The sequence below is a fragment of the Tiliqua scincoides genome, chromosome 8, assembly GCF_035046505.1.
Source record: "Tiliqua scincoides isolate rTilSci1 chromosome 8, rTilSci1.hap2, whole genome shotgun sequence".
NCBI lineage: Eukaryota > Metazoa > Chordata > Lepidosauria > Squamata > Scincidae > Tiliqua > Tiliqua scincoides.
The window spans coordinates 26,467,441-26,489,870 of record NC_089828.1 but is presented as its reverse complement, the minus strand read 5'-3'; the positions used below and the strand labels follow the sequence as shown (position 1 = coordinate 26,489,870).

The following is a 22,430-nucleotide window of genomic DNA, read 5'->3' as shown; positions in this document are numbered from 1 at the left end:
GATATGACGCAAGCCATCTCCTGAAACACATTTTGGTGTCACAGGCTCAGGGGTAGATCCATTCACAGGAAGAACAGATAGAGTATGTGCAGATATGGCTAGAAGTTCTTATAATTTATTTAAAATATTTACATCTTTTCTCTTTGTCATAGCAATTTCTGCAATGGCTTCTGTTACTGGGCCAGCTCATTCAGAAGGTGGACTAGGCCTGTGACTTCAGGAGGTAGATTAGCAGGTGCTAACACCTCTGCCCACTGCTTCCATTCACTTCTGCTGTCCATTGCCAACAGCAACTCCTCTTCATCTTTCCCCTCCCTCCTGCACACCTTGGATTTAAAAAAGGAAAAGGAGGAGGAGGAGATGAGGAAGTATGAAGGTCAGTGGTGAGACAGAAGACATCTCTCTCTCCAAATCCAGGGAATGTAAGAGGACTAGTAGCAGTATTGCTCTTCATGCCTTGGTAAGTTGGTAGGGAAAAGGGGATAGCATTTGACATGCTACCATGTACTACAGGATATGGGGACATGACCTTTAGCGCCCTGCCTCTGAGTGCAGTCAGATCTTGGGTTGGCCTCATTACCAGAGAAGAATATAAAAAATTACAATCCAATATCAGTAATAGTATAATCAACAGATCACAGGGTGGGCTGTGAGACTTTCATTCATTTTTAAAACAGGATGTGGCCACCCAAAGATTTATGTATCTGGGCTCAGAAACACCCTAAAATAATGTATTGAAACTGATATCAATGTATTGAAACTGACAGCACATCCTCTCAGACATAAGGCTCCTTCTCAGTGGAGAGGTCCACCAGAAATAAGTCCCTGCCTTTTATTTTCCACTCGCACAGTGTCATTTTCTCCTGCCCCCTTTCTAAGCTTCACACCTGGAGTTTGATCTCCCCCACTTTGACCTAAACAAGTTCTTCTTTCTCTTTCAACAAGGATGGGAGGCAACTCACCATGAAAAACAGAATTACATTCAACAACATAATCACAATATGTTTAACAGCACTCAAGGAGCACAGCTGTTCTCAAGGATACTAGTCACAGCTAATGGCTTCCTGAGAGATTCAGAAATGTGTTCCTGTGGATTGCAAACTCCATTTCTCCACAGATGGAAAAATTGCCCTCTAAAAAATGAGTTGATTTTTTTTTTTTGTTGAACCCCCCTAAAGGATGAGCTGTATTTAATTCTTATTCAGCTGAGGATGTCTTGATTGTTAACTATATCAGTGCTGCCCCAGATGACTCTCCTACCTTGATTGTTTTAACCAGGTTAGCTGTGCTGTTTGCAACCTCTTTGGCAGACTGGACAAAGTGCCTCTTTGCAACGGGGTTGGCTGTCTTAGATGAAGCGATACGGCAGGCATTGCACAGGGCAGACGTGTGCTTTGCCACAATGGTGGCGGCTGATAAAACCTGGAATTCGGAACACACGCATTTGGGTACAATCCAAGACCTGGAAAGGATCCCAAAGTGGAGCTCTCGCCCAGTAGTGCAACCGCTCAGAACAGCAAAATGCCTCCAGTTGCCCCACGGTGTGTTACCTGGGATGGGCTACTTCCTGGGTCCACTAAGTTCTGGCACGCCATCTGAATAGCTTGATTGGCCCTGGCAAACTGGATAGGATCCACAAGACCCTGTTGACCAGCTTGGCTGTTGGGATCTGAGATGCCAACCAGGTAAGCAGCCTGGGGAGGGAGGACAAAAGCAAAACCAAAGAAATGGTAACATCTCTGAGAGCGTCGTCACACGTATGCCTTTTCATTTGCTTTACTTATTTAGTAATTTAATAGAAAAATTTCTGTCTGACATTTGGCCCAAAGGACTTATAAGATGTTTCACAAATTAAAGAGTATTTTCAAAATTAAAAACAATAATCAAATATAATACAATAAATCAGAGAAATAGTGTAAGAAACATTTATGACTTAAGGAAGTAAACTCTGAAAGAATAAGATTGCCCCAAAGGAAGCCTGAAGGAGACCTCTGTTTGTCAAGCATCTCGAAATCAGGAGTGAGGTAGCAGAATGAGCCTCCCCAGAGTGTGAATTCTATGGTCTTGGTGCCACTGCCAAACAGACCCTGGTCTGACTACCATCCATCATATTACCAACAGCAGAAACAGCTGGGGTAGGGACTCCAAGGAAGAATTTAAAATATGCTGAGTCAGTGTTTCTCAAACTAGGTGGGTTGTGAGCCAATTTCAGGTGGGTCCCCATTCATTTCAATTTTTTTTTTTTAAATATATTAGACTTGATGCTTCCATGGTATGTGACTGCATTTGGGGAAATGTTACAGAACTATACTTTTAACAAGCTACTATGTTTATTCTTTTAACAATGATAGTAAATGGTACTGACTCCTGGGTAAGTGTGGGTAGGACTGCAGCCTAGGATTGTTAAAATTTTCCTGCTTGATGATGTCACTTCCAGTCATGACATCACTTCTGGTGGGTCCTGACAGATTCTCATTCTAAAAAAGTGGGTCCTGGTACTAAATGTGTGCGAACCACTGCGCTGAGTGGTTCATATGGGAAAAGGCATTAATGCAGATCAAAACTGGAAAAGAGCCACTTTTAAATTTCAACACCAGTTGACTTCATAACCAGGCAAGCTTTTGCATTCAAATTTCAGCTATGAGAAATGAAAAAAGCAATTCCAACCTCATTTGTGAACCTGGCGTAATCCCAATTCCCACGCAACTAACTATTAACCCATTTATACCCAGGCCACAGGCATACACATTTGATCCCTGTTGTAGATACGCAATATTGGGCAGAAATGGCTTACGGGGGTGGAGGGGGATTGAGATTTTAAATGTCCATGGCTGAGTCATCCACATGTTAAGATTTATTTTTAACATGCCGGCAGGGTGCTGGATAGCTGGTGTACTCCAAATGAGCCTGTTCAAGACTTAATAAGCAGTGTAGTTGAGACATTGTCAAGGCAGCTGTCTGAAGACTCAGAAATGTCACCAGGACTGGCAGTTTATATATTTTCAGAATGCCTTCCCCAGTTGGAGAATTTCAAAGAAATCAGAAAATGCTATTTAACCAAACACTAAATGCTAACCAAAATAAAGAAACAAAACAGCACTTCCATAATCAGCACCAGGTTGTGGGGATTTAGGGGCAAATCCTGCACTGGAGTCCCTGATGAGGAACTCTGTGATGTTTTACCTCCCAAACTTTGGTGATGTGGTGGCAGCAGTGGCATACCTAGAGGGGTACAGGGGCGGGCAAATGTGCCGGGCGCTGAGCTTGGGGGTGGCGGCACTGCGACCCTCACACCCCCTGGTACGCTGGGAACCTCACCAAGAACGGCTGCAGGAGTGCAGCCACTGTCAGCACAATTCCACGCTGCTCTGAGAGCCGCCCCTCTCCCCTCCTCTTCTTTTCTTTAAAGGGAAGGAGAGGGAAAGCGATGTTCAGACCAGTGGGGAAGTGAGCCAAAAGTGGCTGCGTTTCTGTAGCCACTCTCAGCGTGGTTCCTGGCCACATCTGAGGGCTGCCCCTCAGCACTCAGAGGTGAGTGCTCAGAGGTGAGCACTGTCTGCCTCCTGGAAACAGTGCTTGCCTCTGTGCTGGGTGCTGCTTCCAGAGGCCCCAAAATGCTCTGATGGATTTTGTGCCACTGAGAAGCAGCGCAAAAGGCTCCAGTGCAGCCAGGGCTGCCTCCTTCCTTCCCCCTCAAAGGTGGAAGGGATGAGGCAGCCACGTGGAAGTAACTGCGGTGACGATGACGTCACTGAAATTACTTCAAGTCAGGGGCAGGGGCAGGGGAGGGGGGTGAGCAAAGGCAGTGGTGGCCCTGGGGTAGGGAAAAGCCTCTGGGTGGCAGTAGCAGTAGCTCCTCTTTAGAGGGAGGGAGAATGAGGAGCCACTGCTGCCAGCAGTACTGCTGTGTGCAGAGGGAGAGGATAGGAGAGGAAGGAGCCACACAGAGCCTCTTGGCAGTGACTCCTCCTTCCCTCTCACAAATGGGTATTTGCTGATGGGGAGGGTGGGAAAAAGCAGCAGTGGCAAGTTTTTTGTGCCACTATTACCTATTCTCTCACCCACCTCCCCTATTACCTGAGACGGGGATTTCCGCTTTCACGGATCAATAGGTGGATGAGAGACCAATGGCTCGGTCATGGACACTCAGGTCAGTTCCTGACCCTCAGCATCACCCCAGAGCACTTCTATCTTCATCTTTTGCAAGGGTGCATCACTTAAATGGGCTTCAGAACTCAACCTCCCTGCCCACCCACTCCAAACACTTTCTTTCAGCATACAACAAATTAAGACTCACCTGAGCTGCCGCCTCTGTGAGACCACAAAGGGCCTTGGAAGCCACCCCAACACACTCACCAAAGACAGGTAGGTCTCCTGTCTTGGCATTTTGGGAAATCCCAGCCATTGCCTCACCAAGTACCTTCGGAAAAAAAGTTCATTTGAGGCAAAATCTTTCAGCACATTTTGCTGGAGAAATAACAATACTGTACTTAACATCACCATCACCACCTAGTAATTATAACATGCTTTTTGAGAGTTCAAAGCAATTCACTTAATATTATCTCCATAATTCTGACCACCACACCGTAAAGATCTGTGGAATTTTTCCCATATTGCAAGAAGATGGGCTAAAGCTAAGATAATAATGGCATGGCTCACCTAGAACCCACATAGTAAGTTCACATCCAAGGAGTTGATTCTGGAACTTCCTCATTCACAGTCCCATCACCACTGCTCACATTCAGTGAAAATTCTCTTATTACGGCCATTAGTTTGGATTTCCAAAACTGAGTACCCAACAAAACCCTGAAAGGTATTCTTAGAGAGAATTTCTAGGAGCTTTGCACCTGATCCTACAATGTCAGAATGCCAGATGCAAGGGAGGGCACCAGGATGAGGTCTCTTGTTATCTGGTGTACTCCCTGGGGCATTTGGTGGGCCACTGTGAGATACAGGAAGCTGGACTAGGTGGGCCTATGGCCTGATCCAGTGGCGCTGTTCTTATGTTCTTATGTTCTAATGATATATTGCTACAACCAGAAAGCTTTGATATAAGCCAGGAGCGGCCAGGCTTGTTTAACAGAAGAGCCACATACGATAAACTTCAGATGTTTGAAAGCCACAGTATATAAGACACATTTAAAATTCTTAAGTATATTTACTCACCATGAATATTACACCTGAATTTTGATCCAGTGGACTCTCAGTTTATATTCAGTAAATAATTATAAAGAAAATGTCTTATTTCCCCCCCCCACATTTTTATACAGCCCTTCCTCCAAAGAGCTACAGCTGCTCCCCTCCATTTGACCTCACAACAACCCTGTGAGGTAGGTGAGGCTTCCTTTTATATTAATTGTGATGCAATAAAGAGCATATTTCCTTTTAGACACCCATTATATGTTAAAGAGCTGCATGTGACTCGTGAGCTGAGGTTTGGCTACCCTTGATTAAGCCAACACTTTGCCAAGTTATTCAAACATCATATATAATAGTATTGTTACAATGAAAATTCTTAATAAACTACCTATATGAGAATATAGGTAAAAGCAAAATGCTACAGCAAGCTACTGAGAGCTTTCTAATGCTTCTAGATGCTGAAAAAGAAACCTGAAGCCACTTTCTTGTAATCTTGGCTTTGCTTGCCTCAAACCTGCAAACTCTGTACTCTTAGCTCCCCCCCAAGCTTTGATGTTCCAATTTTTCGAAGTGCTAATGGACATCACACTAAACATTATTCAGTGCAACTGACCTTGAAGACAAATCACACGAAATAAATAAAATGCTTACCTTAGAGTTCTCCATCACGCCTTCAATGCAGTCAAAGTAGGAGAGGTCACTCACAGGTTCATTGGGGTTTTCCAACATCTCTTTAACTGTCTGAAAGCAGTCACAGCATCTTCAGTATTCAGCAATACAAGCAACTCATCACATCTGGTTAGGATATCAGCCAGAACTAGCAGTGGCGTTGCCAGCTCAGGTGCCACCTGGGGCAGGTATTACCCCCTGTACTGTGCAACACCCCCCTTACTCATTCAAAGCGATGAATGGCACCCAAAAGTGATTCAGGGGGAAACAATGACTTTAGCTGAAGTGCTCCCAGAGGGCACAATTTATGGCTATTTGAAACCTTGCGGTGGTGGGGGGGGAGTAGGAGCTCCCATCTGGCACCAAATGTGGCATGGTTCTCAGCTTAGTGGGGCCACTGGTGGCATGCTCATCACTCCCCCAGGGCATGTTACCTGGGGCAAACCGCCCCCTGCCCCCTGTTTGCTATACTACTGAGCACTAGATTATGTGGCAAGGGAGAAATGAAGGCCTTCTTGGGGCATATAGGCATGACCGTTTTTTAACCTGCCAATCAAAGCCAAAAGCCAAGGACATTTGCTTTCCGGAGAAAATCCTGAAGCAAGTCCATGGCAAGCATCTGCTATGTATGCAGATGGGATCAGGGCCAGTCCTGGCAGTATCTCCAATTTGGGAAAGAACCATGTCTGTAATCCTGAAGAACTGCTGCTAGTCAGTGTTGACAGTACTGACCTATATGGATCCCTGGTCTGATGCAGTACATGACAGCTTCATATGCAGGTGGGGTTGTCCTGCACAGTCAGCTAGCCTAGAAAAATGGTTTGTTCAACTTTCAACAAGTTCCAGCAAACACCTGAAATCTGTTGAACTTCCACATTCCTATGTGAACATGGACAATCCCAGACAACTTGAAAGTTTAGACACCCAGCAATAACAACAGTGATTTGCTAATAGTTACATTTCCACTCAGATATAATCTTACAGTGGGAAATATAAACCTAGTTTTCAACAGTCACAAAATTTGTCTTCTGAGACGGTTGACTTCCTCATGAATAAATGTCAATGTTCACTAGATTTTGGACATTCATTTTAACACATACACAGATAATCAAGGAGTTAGAGGCTAAAGCCAACTGTGAGAATGAAAGAGACTTGGCAGGGCTGGCCTAGGACCTCTTGGCACCTGAGACCATGGACCAGATACTGACTCCCCTTAGCTGGTGATGTGCCAGTCTCAACTTCCCCCACTCCCTGGATTGTAAAAGGAAGAGAGAGAGAGATGAAAACTAGGAGGAAGAGTGGTCACGTCTCCTCCACACTTCCTCTTCTGCTCCCTCCCCCTCTTTGTTTTACCAATCCAGGAGAAGGAACACTAAAGGAGGATTGATAGAGTTGGGCTTCCTCCACCAACCTGAGGCAACTACCTCAGCTGGCCTCATGGATGGGTCAACCCTCATTATAAACAGAAGATTTTGTCTGGAAAAAAAGGAGCCATGTTATGTTCACTTTGAGTTAGAGGCAAGCAGAGTTCACACATCTATGGAAACCAATAGTGATCAGTGAAACAGTGAACAGTGAAACCAATGGTTTGGTGAACAAAGGGCCAACAGTGTCTGGGATTTCTGCCTATGTTCACAAGTGGATGTTTTAAAGTGATTGTCCACCAACTACCTCCGATACCCTAATCCAAGATACAAGCTCTGCCTGCTGTAACATGCTATGAAGTTTCCCCAAGAACAGCAAATTCAACATTGAGCCAGATACCTCCAGTTCCCGGAGAGCATTGTCACATTCTTTTTGCCCAGGTGCTTGCTGAGTACACAGGGTGATGAGCTGGTTTATACTCTCTGTCACAGCCCTAGAAGGAAAGATGTACATCTGTTTCAAAGACCAATAAGGTTGCTTTTATTCTTTGCATTGCAAAATGTCATGGTGACAATAATTAATATTTTGCACGTGCTTGAAGCATGAAATATCAGCAGTCCTATCTAGGAGTCCTTTTGAGAACCTTCTCTAGGTGCTCCTGACCTGTGAGGTAAGGCAAGTGATGACTGGAGAGGGGGCCTTTTTGGTGGTGGTGTCTCTGGGGGAAATTCCAAATACGGATAAAAAATGGAGGTTTTGCAGTCATTACAAAAGGAAAGAGGAATAAGTCCTCAATTTTCAAGGGAGTCATTCCAGAGCCTCAGGATCATGGCTGCCAAATGTCTTGTTTCTAATGGCAGATAATAGTAGCAGTTAAATTGTCAATGTTAGAAGGCTAGTAACTATGCTTTCAGCTATTAACAAAATTGTGCGCAAACAACTGAACAATAAAAATTCAGTAAAACCAATAAAGCCAGCAGGATGGGCAAAAGAACCAGCAATTTAAAAAAAAAATGACTTAAGACAATAATCTCGTAGCGCCTTCAAAGACTAATCAATTTCAGCAGATCCATAATTCGCTACATCTAATGCATGATGTCACAAAAGTAGCTAACCGCTGAAATGTTGAACAGAACTGGGCAAATTTTTAAAAAAGCCCTCGCCAGGCACTTAACAGACAGGTGATTTGTCTCCAGCTGAGCCTTTCTGGGAAGGGGACTTCAGGTGTGGGGCGCCTCAACAACGAAGACTCTGTCTTCAGTCACTACTTGCCTAAGGACCTCTAAGGATGAACGCGATGTTCAGGCAAGCTATGAGGGAGATCCAGATCCTAACCAGTTTAGGATGCCATAAATGACTAGCAATTGAAATTGTGTCCAGAAATGTACATAAAAATACATAAGTGCATTTCTAGGCACAATTGGATAGATGGATGTTCACCTTGCTCTTCTTCCTCCAGATAGTTTTAAAGGTCAGCATCCATGAGGGGGTCAGGGAATGGAACCCCTGAGGATGCCAAAAACTGTGGATACTGAAATCCACGGTCCAACCTGTTTTCTGAGGCGGGGGAGATCATGAATGACCTCCCCACACCTCAGAATGCCTGCAGGAGCCTTTTAGCAGGCATGTCTGGTATTTGTGAAGAAAGGAAGAGGGTCTGTGGATCCGCCAGGTGTTCAGGACCTGCGGTGGGTCAAATCTGCAGACTCCAAATCCGCGATGAAGAGGACTCGCTGTATTTCCATTTGACAAACAGAGGCTGGTCAAAGAAAAAGTACACTTCTGAGGAAAAGCAGGTACAAAACTGTCGCAAACTTAGGGGGGTTTGGGGTGCTCAAAGTTCTTGGCTCTTGAGCCCTAAAGCCCTCAAGGCCCCCCCCATCCAGTAGTACCGCCACCACCCTGTAGGTGCCAGTGCCTCAGTCCAGGGACACTGAGACCGTCTAGGCTTAATTCTATCCCTTGCAGGCACTGAGCGCTTTCTCCAATTAAAGCTTCAGCCCTCAAGTTACCAGACCTCAATGAGCACTTGGTAGCTTGCTGAATGGCTAGGCAGGATTCTGAACCTTTGTCCCCAACAGGCAATGAAACAACTTAGTAAAAGAGATTTTAGTTTATTAAGTACATAAGGTTACAGTAAGGCAGCAAATGCTAGAGGCATAAACATCTAGGAAACATATCAGCAATAAAATAATAAAGCTAGCTGGCTATCTCTATTAATCCCTATCTCTCACCTGGGTCAGTTACTCTTGTAGATCTTTTAGCTCCAGGCTACCTATGATGCTAGATGCCCATGGCAGACAATGGGCTCCCAGCATGCAGAATGTTGCACCCAAAAACTCTGCCCAAGAAGGAGCCGGACACACTCATTATTATACTTCTCATGCTAATAGTACTGAGGTGACTTCATACTTATTTAGACTGTCCAATCAGAAACTTCTGAGGACAGAACCTTCTAGAAGTGGGCCTGGTTGCTAGCCCTCTTAGTTCTTACCCCTCCCAACTGGAGATCCACAGCTGCAATTCATCAGCTTGATAAGGTGCCTTTCTGTCTGCAGAGGTGCTAACATTCCAATGGGTTGTAATTTTTGTTGTCTGTCCTTTCTGGCCAGCAAAGGAGAGACAACAATCTTTTTGTTTGTTTACTCACATACTTGCAGCTAGGAACTGCTAGCCACTTCTCCGTTACTGACTTAGTTTGGTTCAGGCTCCACATGCTAACCAAGGCCTAACATGTACATATCCATCACAAAAACCCCACAAGTCATATTCAATCATCAGGCCATCTCTGGTCCTTACCTTGCTGCTGCTGCAAGGAGGTTTTTGGCATTGGGAGCCCCTGGATCCACAGAGAGAGACTTGGCAGCCAGAAGCAGCTTGCTGGAAGCCATAGAAATATTCTTGAGATTCCCTATGACTTGAATCTGGTCCTCTTTTGTCTGGAAGGGCAGAAGGGCAAAACATGACGATGATTTAATATTCGAGATGGGGAGGCAGCTATCACACCAAGCATACCACTCACAGTCCCAAACAGCATCCCTGTGTAAGGAGGCTAGGACGGCTTTCAAGAAGAGGTGGGTTACAACTCAATGCTTCAGTTCACGCAAACAGAAAGAAAGCCTATCTCCAAGTGGCCTGACGCCTCAACAATAGGGGCCTTCACAGAGAAATGGGGGAGGAAGATCAAGAGATTTTAACCCACTTGTTGAAGGCAGCTTCTGTTTGCACAAATCCTTGTAGGGCTCTGCCTGGCACAACCAACCCACAATTGTTCAGGGAACAGTAGGACCGGCAGCTTGGCACCGTAGGCTACATCGGAAATCTCTCATGTGCTCCAAGGGTGGCAACTAATTTGTGTACTGTCACTGCAAGGACTTAATTAGCATGTAATTTTCATGACTGTGACAAATGATAGTGGGTAGGCCCTCCAACAGTTATCCTGGCAGGGTTGCCAGTTAGCAGTGGATTGGCCTCTGTGTAAAATATACAGTCCAGTTTCTTTGACCCCAAAGCCTGGAGGATGCAATCCTCTCTCCCCCATGAAGAGGCACTGTGATTCAGCTATTTATTCAGGCAAGAGCTGTGCCAATGAAGCAATGTTCTGAAATCTGCTGTATAACCCATGGTGAGCATCAACATTTTCAGATGTGCAAATAGGAGTGGGGGCAGAGGAAGAGGTTTGGTCTACAGCAGGGGTGGCCAAACATGCTTAATATACGAGTCAAAGATGACAAATTTCAGATATCTGAGAGCCACAATATTTAAGCAGCAATTAAATTCTTAAATACATTTACTCACCACGAACATTAAACTTTTGTTCTAATCCAGTGGACTCTCAGTCTACTGCCCCCTGGCACACCCCTTTCTCCCTGGTCAACCAGGGTTCCTTGCAGTGCCAGCCTAGAGGCCCGGCCATCAATTAATATGGCCCTGGATGCGGGGGGGGGGGGGGAGGGCACAGCGGCATTGTGGACCTTTGCCCTGGGGTACCTCAAGAGCAGGTCCGTTACTGCTCCTGTATATATGCTGTATATATGCTAATGCTGTCACTATACCCCTTAACTATGCACTGAGAAAGATCTCCCCTTCCTGCTTCTGTCTGTCAAGGAGGGGAGGAGTGATAAGGCATTTCTGTGTGCATATGGTGTGACTCAATTGGGTCTCTCCCAGATCAGATGTCCAGGTCACCTCTTACTTTCCCCTTCCTCTCATCTTTCATGTGCTACCCTTTCCTGCCTGGGCTACCAAAGCAGGTCTAGAGGAGGTGGTGCACCGATCCGCTTTCATTCCAGACACTGGGAAAATGCTAGAGATGAAAGCTGGGAGTCTTTGTCTCCATTGGTGTGAGTACCCCCTGCTACGTGATAATCTACTGACCAAGTACATAGGAGCTGGAAGGGTTAGAAAGGAGAAGGAGGAAAGCAGCATTGCACAGGTTAGCCTCAGGATGATTCCCTTTTCCTGCCAAGCTACAGACCACACTAGTGGGAGAAAACTCACCTGAGCCTGCCCAGCCATTTCAATGCCAGCGTCAAGGAACTCATCAAAATCCTCACTGAACTTTCCAGAGGCTGCTGCCAGCTCTCCACTCTGGCCTCGTGTTGCATGGACGACTTCCCCTGCTGATTGGTTCAGGTCGGCTGCAGCCTGGTTCAGCTCACTCTGAGCTTCTTGGAATGATTTTGAACTGGGAGGCAGCTGCAAGGAAATGGCAGCATTGCTACAATAACCAACATTTTAACCCACCCTTTCCTCCAAGGAGCTCATAGGGCTGCACATGGTTCCCCCCACCTTTTTTTTTTTTTTAATTCTCACAACGACTTTGCAAGGTAGGTAGAGATGAGAGAGACTGACTAACCCAAGGTCACCCAGTGGGCCCCATGAGCAAAAGTGGATTTGAAATCAAGTCGCAGTTCAACATTCTAACCACTATATTACACCAGTTCTCCGATAAGATGATCTATATGCCTAGGGGCCAAGTTCATGCCCCAAGGACCTTACAATTTAAAATTCAATGTAGCAGTGGAAGCAGGGAAAGGCAGGAGAAGAATATGCATGGATCTCAGCTACACATGCTTAGGCATAATTATAATATGATATGGGGAATAAGGGAAGGCCAAGAATAAGGGAAGAAGCTCTCAAATGCTACTTCTGTGAGCTTTTCTACATCTTGGTCTATACATGTAGTGGAATGAACTGTACCACTACAGACCGCAAGTGGGGGAAACCATTTCTCAATAAAAAAGCCTACCAATGCTTTACAGTATACAGCAGATAAAGGGGGGGGCAATTTTATTCCAGATGGCATTGTGTCCACATTTTTGGCAGCAACAGAGAAAGAAGCCAGCCAGCCCAGCCCAGCCCATGCTCCTCTTATGTGGTCTTCAAGGAGAGCTTATGATAAGAGGATGGGACAATGGCTGGGTAGGAGGAGGTGGCTTAGGGCAGTGTGAAGCTGTCTATAGTGGCTGTTCTGGCCAGTTTTTTGGATGGGTTGCCTCTGAATAAATGTGTAAAGACACTGAACACATTTCTATTTAGGACATACTCTGGGAGCTCATGGTCCTGTTGAGGAAGGTTTTTACCTGATCATTTGGTTTTCAACTCTCTCTCAGTCCAGCTTTGCAATTTTTTTTTAAAAAGCAACCTGGCTACTTCCAGACTTACCCCACCATCTTAGGTACTCCAGCTGCCCCATCACACCCAGGATGGGGAAGCAACCATGGCACTGTACGCTTGACGCATGGTTGTATGTTTGGTCCTCCCATCATGACCCAGCCTATCACAGCACAGGATTGGTTGGTCCTCGCAGGTTGAGGGCCTCCGCACTCTGGGGCAATGATGGGCCAGGTAAAGCCAGAGGTGAGAGACAACCCACAAAGGCAGGGCCCAGGGCTTCATAAGGCACTCAGGGCTGGTGATGAGAGCTCTCTGAGGGTTGCTCTGTATCTGTTCCCCAGGGCTTGGGGCAAGGTCAGAGAGGTAGCCAGGAGCCAGGAGGAGGAGGAAGAAGAAGCTGCTAGGCCACCAAAATCCCCTTTTGTTCCTAACTCTCTTTCTCTGGCACCAAGAAGGACTCGGAAACCAGAGGAGTGCACCCCTCTCATGCAACCCTGCCTCAGGTGAAGAACTGAGAAACTTACACAACCCTAAAAATAGAAGTTAAACTCAAAGCTCCTCACCGATTCCACCAGCAATTTCTTGCTGGATTCACCAATGCTCTTCAATGCCACATCTACATCCTTTTGTCCAGGCAGGCAGTTCACACAGTTGTTCAGTGAATGGGAGACTGCTTTGGCCACCTTTACAGTGATGGACATAAGCCCAAGAGAAAACAGATTAAATACACTTACATCAAGCCTATGATCTTCCAGGGTTCAAGGTGGTGCATCAAATGTTGACCCCCTCCCCCGTGGCATGCGAAAACCTCTTCTGATGCAGAAATCACTAATTTTCCTCCAGGTCTCTGACCCTAAGGAACTTACAATCTAAGATTTGCGAATGGAGGTAACAGGGAAATGGGAAAGGACACACACACACACACACACACACACACACACACACACACACACACACACACACACACAGAGATAGCAAGTGATGAATGTGAGCAAGTTGGAAACAAACTTTGTTTTGGTTAAAGCTGTGGTTGTGGAGTCACCTGTGGCCCAATCTAACTGAACAGGAGCTGTGCAAGAGCTAGGTATCTACAGTAACGTCCTTCCACACTCCATGCATAAGAAGGTACAACCCTAGGCATTGTGCAACTCACCTGTGCCAACCTCTGTTGGCTTTCGGCATCTCCAGGGGCCACGAGAGCCTGCTTTGCTTCCTGGATGAGCACTGCTGAGCCTTCCATGACATCTCTTGCCGAGTCCAACATAGCATGCGCTGCTGTCGGGTCACTGGTAGATGCAGCGACACCTCGTGCTGCCTGAGCCAAAGTCTTCAAAGCCTGAGCCGTCTCCCGGGCAGCAACACCTAAATCAAGAGTTCATGAAGCCCTTGTTTAATATGCAGCATCTTCCAACATCTTTAGTTCTTCCTTAAGTTCTTTTCCAATTTCAGGATGCTGGGAAAAGGTCCAAATTGTACTCCATACAATAATTGAACCATAGCCTTTGCCTTAAGGCAGGGTTTTTCAAACTGGGGCGTCGCGACACCCCAGCCTGCAGGCCTTGCCCCTGCCCCCTTAAGGGGTGGGGGCAGCCTGGAGGCAGGGAGGAGTCAGCAGTGCAATCCCCAGGATCGTGCCGCTCAGGGGGTTTGCAGGGGCTTGGGTACACGTACAGCAGTGCAATCCCCAGGATCGTGCCACTCAGGGGGGCTGCAGGGGCTTGGGTACACGTACAGCCTGGTGCGACCTGCAGCAGAGCTCCCCGCACCCCCGGGAGGCTGCCCCCCTGAGCGGCGTGATCCTGGGGCTCGCGCCGCTGCCTTCCCCTGCCCCTACTGCCTCCCCCCTCCCGCCCACGCAAGAACTTAGTGGCTCTCAAACTCTCCCAGGGATCTAAGGGATCTTAAGGGAATCTAAGGGCTGCAGGGAAATGCTGAGCACAAAATATTCAAGGGAGCAAAGAATTGTGCAAAATAAAAATAATAAGTCAAATACAATTGCATTTAAAAATGAAGCTAAAATAATTATTTTGAATGATTATAGTCATTCCAAAATCTGAATCAAAATACAAGTAGCAGCAAAGGTGCAATTCACAACACAATGCTCAAAATGATCTGCTGCAAGAGGTAGATCTTAGCTACCTTCCAAATGCTAAGTTGCTATGAGCCCAGGTAAACTTCTTTTATGAGCATTATACTGGTGGCGCCACCACAGAAAAGGCCCTGTCCCTTATGCCCACTGGTTGTACTTTAGACTCAGGATAGATGATCACCCAAATGATGGCGTCGTAGTCAACTTCAAGGGTCTGGCAGATTCCAAAGGCAAGCTTGACCCACACATGCTGTGGGTTCAAACACAGAGCCCTGGGACTAGGTGACATTTTCATTCTCTGTGTCACTGATGTTGCTGGCCAGAGGAAGGAATTGTAAGAGGAAGGATAAGAAATTGTAATTTCATATCACTCAGTGGCATCACAGCCCTTCTCCCCTCTTTTTTGACCCCACTCTCACAGTAAAAATATACAGGGCTGCCTGCACTTGCCTGTTGGTCCTACCTTCATTGAAGGAAGGAAGGACCAACAGGCATGCAACACAAGTTTGCCTGAACTTCCGTTAAACAACAAGGAACATGTATAAGGCATCAAGTACTTCATTTCGTAGGTTGTGTGGACATTTTTCATACAGATACAGGCTGAGGTCCAAAACAGCTCTTGAGATTCAGACAAAGAAATTGCAGCCCAGGGGAATTCCTAACCCTGTCCTTGCCCTCTACCACCAGCATGGATCAGCTGGCAGTCATGCCACATTACAAACTACTTTTGAAATCCCTCTCAGATGCAAAAACAGTTTGCAAAAAACGCTTTGCAAAAAGCGGCTATCTGCAACATTATGAAGTCAAATACTCCTTTGGGCTTCTGGAACTAGTTCTTGGGTTCCTGGCTGTTACAGTACAATGAAACCATTACGAATTTGGAAAAGATTCTGAAGGAGAGAATCAACCATGCCTTAAGTCCCCCAGCTTCTCCCAAGAGAGAGAAGGAGGAAGAAAGAGGAAAAAAAAAATCATAAAACACATCCCCCCCCCAGATAGCAAGTCTCTTACGCAATGAAGACTGCTTTGGCATATCTTCTTTCCCTTGTTTATAAATATTTACATTGTTTAAAATCTAAAGCTTGTAGTCTAATGAACACAAGAGCTACCCTTTAAAAAGCCCAAATTACAAATACAGTATAACATTTACACATATGAAAAACATCTAAGCCATAGATTGGAATCTGATAGACAATTACATACCACTTTGGGACTTAGGGCCAAAGTACACATATGTGAAACGTATGCTTGGAACAGACATACATGTTTTTGTTTTTTTTTAACTCTTGAAATAGCAGCCAAAAGGGGAGCTTTAAACCAGGTTGCGATGTAGCATAGTGAAAGGGAGATTTAACCATTTGCCTCTGCCACAGACCCACTCCAGATCAGGTTGCCTGCAGCTGCTATTTAGAAAGTAAAAAACATGTATGTCAGTTCCAATCACACACTTACTATGTACTTCCGAGCCAACATGCAGCACGCTGGGCTACATCTCCTTGTTTTACCCCCTCAAGCGGAAGATACCCATTTCTAAATGTGCTTCCTGGGCACTAGTCTGCAACAAACCTAATCTTAGCAATAGCAAGATGCATATAACTGGCAAAGCCAATGCATCTAAACATGATTTGCTCCCATAGAAGGTGCTATGCTGGGGCTTGCATCAACAAATACTTCTGGCCAGTTGTGTTTTTTGGCAGCATGTCCCAAATTGAAGGGTCCCCAAATTACATATTTTAAAAATGGCTACCAAGATATCATTGAAAACCCTGGAGCTTTATCAGTGGAGCCTCACTGGGACCGCCAACATAGACCGAGGCACTGACACTTTGTGATTGAAAAACAGAACCCATCTAATCCAATTACATCCGCTTAAAAATGAAAGTGGGACTGAAATCTGTTCAGTCTTGGGCCCATTACCAAATGGAGAGCTGCTCTAATGAGTTTTATCAGCCCAATTCAGAAATCTCCTCCTGGACTAGCCACTAAAGATGGAATGTAATTGACAGAGAGTGTTTTAATCACTCAAAGAGCCTTTTGCCGTCATGTAAGTAATTCCCAAGGGCAATGCAGCCTTTTCCTATCCTGAAATGGGAAGTTCTAGTACCCAGAACAATATCATTTCTTGCTAACAGTAAGAGACCCTCCTATGAACCTAAGATAAAAGGACATTGATAGGACAAACCCAGTTAAATCCCCAGATTGTTAGAAGGTGGTCTGTTCAGAGAATCTCAATGTCCTTGTATGCAAAAATACAAGAATTAAGAGTTGCATGAAGTGTTGCTAACTTGGAGAGCACACTGGCATTGCTGAGATAATGTTTGTGAAGTACTCCAAACACTTGGAAATCCTAATAAAAGGCTAATCAACATCATCATCAACAACAACAGAGAACTTGGTGGCTAATTGTGTATACCAGTGGTTCCAAAATTGTGGGTTGTGACCTGATTTTTGGTGGGTTGCCAAAGGGTGATTTAAAGATCACATAAGTAATTGCCTCAAGCCCTGAGGCTATTCAAAAATCAGATACTGTAGCTACTAATTACCACTGCAAAGAGCTCAGCTCCTGCAGTTTGCAAGCCTGTATAAATATAGAGAGTAAAATGTTTAAGGGTCTTTTTTCTGGTTATTGTTACTTATAAATAAATAAAATATTTATTTCTAGAACTTTTTTTAAAGTTTAATAAAACTAGATGGGTCCTGACAGAGTGTCATTTTTAAAAAGTGGGTCTCAGTGCTAAAAAGTTTAGGAACCACTGGATACCCTGTGTGTGCTTGCGCCTGTGTGTTTATGTGTGTGTGTGTGTGTGTGTGTGTGTGTGTGTGTGTGTGTGTGTGTGTGTGTGTGTATACATACACGTACACACACACAGTATCCAGTGGTTCCCAAACTATTTAGCATTGAGACCCATGTTTTTAAAATGACACTCTGCCATATATATATACATCTGACAAGCTTTGCCACACAGCAGGTACCTGTGTAGTGTTCATTGCCTTGCGCTGCACACGTCAGCAACTGGGCCATTGAAGAACCGACAGCTTTGGAGGTGCTTCCCAGGTCCTGAGCACATTTTTCAAGCTGAATGAGAAAAAATGCACTAGTATGAATGATAGAAATAAAAGGAAAAAGCCAGTGTTCCACATTGATAAAATACACTTCCCACAGCACATAGAACACCATTGAGGCTGACTTGTGCTATTTAACAGAGGAAATCACCCTGAACAGGAAGCAGTGGTGCCTGCTTTATGACAACTCTTCCTACAGCAGTACTCCTCTCTGACACCGATCCATCAACTAATGATCAGCCACTTTGAGCTGCCAAGGCAAGAAAGGTACAGTATAAATGTTTTAAATAAATCAAATCAGTAAATCCCAAAAATCCCAAAATAATACATTAAAAACAGCAGCAAGGCAACTAAAATATGAAATAAGGGCAGCAGAATAGGCACCTCCATTACAAGCTCTTTCAAAGGAAATAGGGTGAGCCTGGCATTGGCAATCACCGCAGATACTTGCCTATAAGTCGACCCCACAGATAAGCTGAGAGCAGGTTTTGAGCCAACAATCATGGAATTTTCTATGACCCTTGGATAAGTCGGGGGTTAAACTTAGGGAAGTGTCTGTCTATAGTTTTGTCTGATTTTACTCGAGGCCAGATCTGAAAAATAACCTACCACTGATTTGTTACCTAAGACCTGTAGTCTCTAATTTAATAAAAACATAGTAAAAGATCATAAGATACATTTTTATTCTTTTTTAAATTCTAGTCTTCACCACCTTTTTGTAAACACTACCAGAGTAAGTGCACTGTAAACTACATACCAGTAAAACAGTGGTTCCCAACCTGGTATTCACGTACTCCCAGGGACACTCAACAGGACCTTTAGGGGTAATTGAAAAAGAATGGCAGAACGGCAGAAAAAGGCAGGCCGTGCTCCAGAATGCCTTGCAAGGACCAGCAAGGCAGGAAGGGAGGTAGCTAGTTGGCTGTGAAAGCCCCACCAATAGCTAGTTTTTGGTCATCAATTCATCGGTGAACCAGTGATTGAAAACCATCAAAGTAAAAAAGCTGAAACATAATAGGAAAAATGATCAATCACCCAGAATTTCTCCGCACACTTCTGGTGAAAAACAGTGCAAAGGCAGAGTCTTCTGTTCTTCAAACAGATAAAAAGAGAAAATATGTGAAGAATACATGAAGTCTGGGCTTTCATATGGAGGAGATGAAGGCTTGTGTTATTAATTACAAACATTTTGCTAATATGAAGGGTACAATCTATGGAAATGGGCTGCCAAGGGATATGCAAGTGAAAAAGGTTGGGAACAACTGCAGGAGATCCATGAAACAAATCCACCTTTAAGGTAGACGTGAGGAGAACCATGAATCAAAGACACCTTTAATGTGTCTAGTGTGTTAAGCCAGAAGCTCTACATACAACATACAACCCATAACACATAACTGAGAGTGTGCAATTCAATTCACAGCAGGGAGATGATATATTTGCAACCTTGTTTACTCAGAAGTAGACCCACTGCTTTCCATGGGTGTTATTCTGAAGTAATGGTGCACTGAATTGTAGCCTGGGAAGGAGGGTCCCATCCTGGTGTTTCCAAAAACAGACCTGCTTTGCAAGCATTTGCCAAGCAGAACCAGGCTGCAGCAGGAGGAAGGAGAATAAAAGGTTAACTTTGGCTGGAATGTCCCTGGAAAGTAACTATAGCAACTAAGGAGGTGCCTGCCTGAGCTAAGCAACAGCTCAGCTGAGAAAGGAAACTGTTCAGAGTTGAAAGGCTCTGCTCTCTGATTGACCTGGAGATAAGGCAAGTGAGATTTGGAGCTCATTACTTGGCAAAAATCTACGGTATATATGTAAAGACCCCAAATTGAGACCTTGGAGACCCTGGAGAACCACTGCTAGGCAGAATAGGCAGTACCATTTATCAGTGATGAGCTTCAATTAAATGTTTTATATGCTCATCAGACATGGCATATTTGAAGACCTTTTTGTGCTGTTTCTTCTTGTTTTTTCGATCTGGTTTTGTTATTCAGAGAGGTTCAAGATTAGAGAACCCCTTTAAATGCTCCCCTCTTCTCCCTTGATTACCGTTTCTCCTGGAAGCGGTTTTAACTGTCCATCGATAGCTGCCATCTTTGCATCCTGAAGTTCATTTTTCAGTGTTTGGACAGTGCTTAAGGCAGAGTCGATTTCCATGGGTCCACATGCTTCATGTGCCTACACATATGAGAGAGAAACAGAAAAACAGGTGCCTTATCAAAAGTGACTAACTCACGCAGCCGGTAAACCATATGCTTTGTTTACACATGGCCTGTTTCTGTTAGGTCAGTGGTTGCCAAACTTTTTAGCATGAGGACCCACTTTTTAAAACAACGATCTATCAGGACCCACCTAGCTTTGTTCAGGACCCACCTAGAACCAGGGGACATCCACTAAAATTGAGTATTGGGAGAGTTAGAACAGACAAAAGAAAATATTTCTTTACTCAGCGCGTGGTTGGTCTGTGGAACTCTTTGCCACAGGATGTGGTGATGGTGTCTAGCCTGGACGCCTTTGAAAGAGATTGGACAAGTTTCTGGAGGAAAAATCCATTACGGGGTACAAGCCATGATGTGTATGCGCAACCTCCTGATTTTAGAAATGGGTTATGTCAGAATGCCAGATGCAAGGGAGGGCACCAGGATGCAGGTCTCTTGTTATCTGGTGTGCTCCCTGGGGCATTTGGTGGGCTGCTGTGAGATACAGGAAGCTGGACTAGATGGGCCTATGGCCTGATCCAGTGGGGCTGTTCTTATGTTTGTTTGTTTATAAGTAACAATAACCAAAAAAACCCCTCAAACTTTATCTCTCTGTATTTACAAATGTTTGCAAACTGCAGGAGCTCAGCTCCTTGCAGGGTAGTTAGCAGCTAAATTGCAAACTGCAGGAGCTGATGGCCCAATCCTATCCAATTTTCCAGTGCCGGTGCAGCTATGCCAGTGGGGTGTACACTGCAACGTGTGGTGGGGAGGTAGTAACAGAGGCCTCCTCAAGATAAGGGAATGTTTGTTCCCTTACCTCAGGGCTACACTGTAGTTGCACCAGTGCTGGAAAGTTGGATAAGATTGGGCCCTGAGCTCTTTGCAGGGTAATTAGCAGATACAGTATCTGATTTTTGATATCCACAGGGCTTGAGGCAATTACTTATCTTTCCATCACCCTTTGGGGACCCACCGAAAGCCAGGTCGTGGCCCACTAGTGGGTCCTGATCCACAGTTTGGGAACCACTGCATTAGATGGTTACCCTAATACATGATAATGAAAATACAGGGTCTGTCTCATTATTCACTAGGGTTCCGTTCCAGAGCCCCTAGTTGATAAAAAAAAAATCAGTGGATAAAAAAGGAATGAAAAAATAGATTTAAAGACCCACTTTCAGGTTTCTTGCCCCTCCATTGCTCCTAATAAGATAATGTCTCAACATTCACAGGGGTTTGATTCTGGAACTCGCTGCTGATAGCATAAAATGTGTTAAATAAAAGCAATTTTAAAAAAATTAAAGTGTGTCCCTTTATAATTGTGGTTTAAAAACAGCTTTTCTTATTGTTCTAGAGGGGCAGTCAGCAATTAGAAATGCAAAGGGTCCCTTGCCTATGCATTTTTCCTTTCTCCAGGGATCAGCACATTCCTTCTCATTTGCAGTGGCCATGCGTGTTGAGTCAAATCCGTGTACAAAAAATCCATGTATAACAAGGTTGGATCTGTACACATGAATTATCTATCAGAGAGCAAGCACTGCAGGTGGATGTTACGTCGACAGCATACTTTTCAATGTTCCCATGTTCAACTGGAAGCCATCAAGTTGAATAATCAAGTGATGGTACACGAAACCCCATGAACAGGAAAGGGATTTGTTCAGAAGTGACAAATTCAAAAACCCCACGAACAGGAAAGGGATTTGTTCAGAAGTGACAAATTCAAAAGCCCTCAAAAAGTCAGTGTTTTCAAACATATTTGAGAAGGTCACAGCTGACAAAAGGTAGTATTATCTTTCAAATATAACATTCAAGAATTTGGACAACTAACCCCAAGAGGTTGGGGACTGCAGCAAAGTGATAGATGACCTGCTATGCAAGCAGAAGGTTCCCAATTCAATCTCTGACATCTCCAGGTAGGGCTGGAAACCAGTGGCATAACTATTCTAGGCAGTGATGACAACATGCAGGTACTGCGCTGCCCCCCCCAGCTACGCCACTGCTGGAAACAACAGACTGAAACCCTGGAGAGTTTGGTGTAGACCAGTGATTTTCAACCTTTTCCATCTCATGGCACACTGACAAGGCACTAAAATGGTCAAGGCACACCATCCGTTTTTTGACAATGGACAAGGCACACCATGCTGTTGGTGGGGGGCTCACATCCCCCCAATGGCCCTACTAATAAATGACCCTCCCCCAAACTCCCGTGGCACACCAGTGTGCCACGGCACAGTGGTTGAAAACGGCTGGTGTAGACTGAGCCAGATGGACCCTTGATTTGACTCAACTCAAAGCAG

At 44.9% G+C, this 22,430-nt stretch overlaps 1 protein-coding gene across 4 annotated transcripts in view; it reads right to left on the bottom strand.

Moving 5' to 3' along the window:
- The window catches only part of TLN2 (talin 2), a 225,182-nt gene that overhangs the window by 48,354 nt on the left and 154,398 nt on the right, over positions 1-22,430 (bottom strand). For all 4 annotated transcript variants that reach the window (XM_066636592.1, XM_066636591.1, XM_066636593.1 and 1 more), the window contains 11 exons: positions 19,985-20,113; positions 17,855-17,957; positions 13,946-14,154; positions 13,356-13,475; positions 11,674-11,871; positions 9,973-10,112; positions 7,573-7,666; positions 5,791-5,880; positions 4,298-4,420; positions 1,551-1,694; positions 1,261-1,422 (listed from right to left, as the gene is read on the bottom strand). In XM_066636592.1, the coding sequence (XP_066492689.1) occupies positions 1,261-1,422; positions 1,551-1,694; positions 4,298-4,420; positions 5,791-5,880; positions 7,573-7,666; positions 9,973-10,112; positions 11,674-11,871; positions 13,356-13,475; positions 13,946-14,154; positions 17,855-17,957; positions 19,985-20,113 (1,512 nt within the window). The remainder of the gene's footprint in view (positions 1-1,260; positions 1,423-1,550; positions 1,695-4,297; positions 4,421-5,790; positions 5,881-7,572; positions 7,667-9,972; positions 10,113-11,673; positions 11,872-13,355; positions 13,476-13,945; positions 14,155-17,854; positions 17,958-19,984; positions 20,114-22,430) is intronic.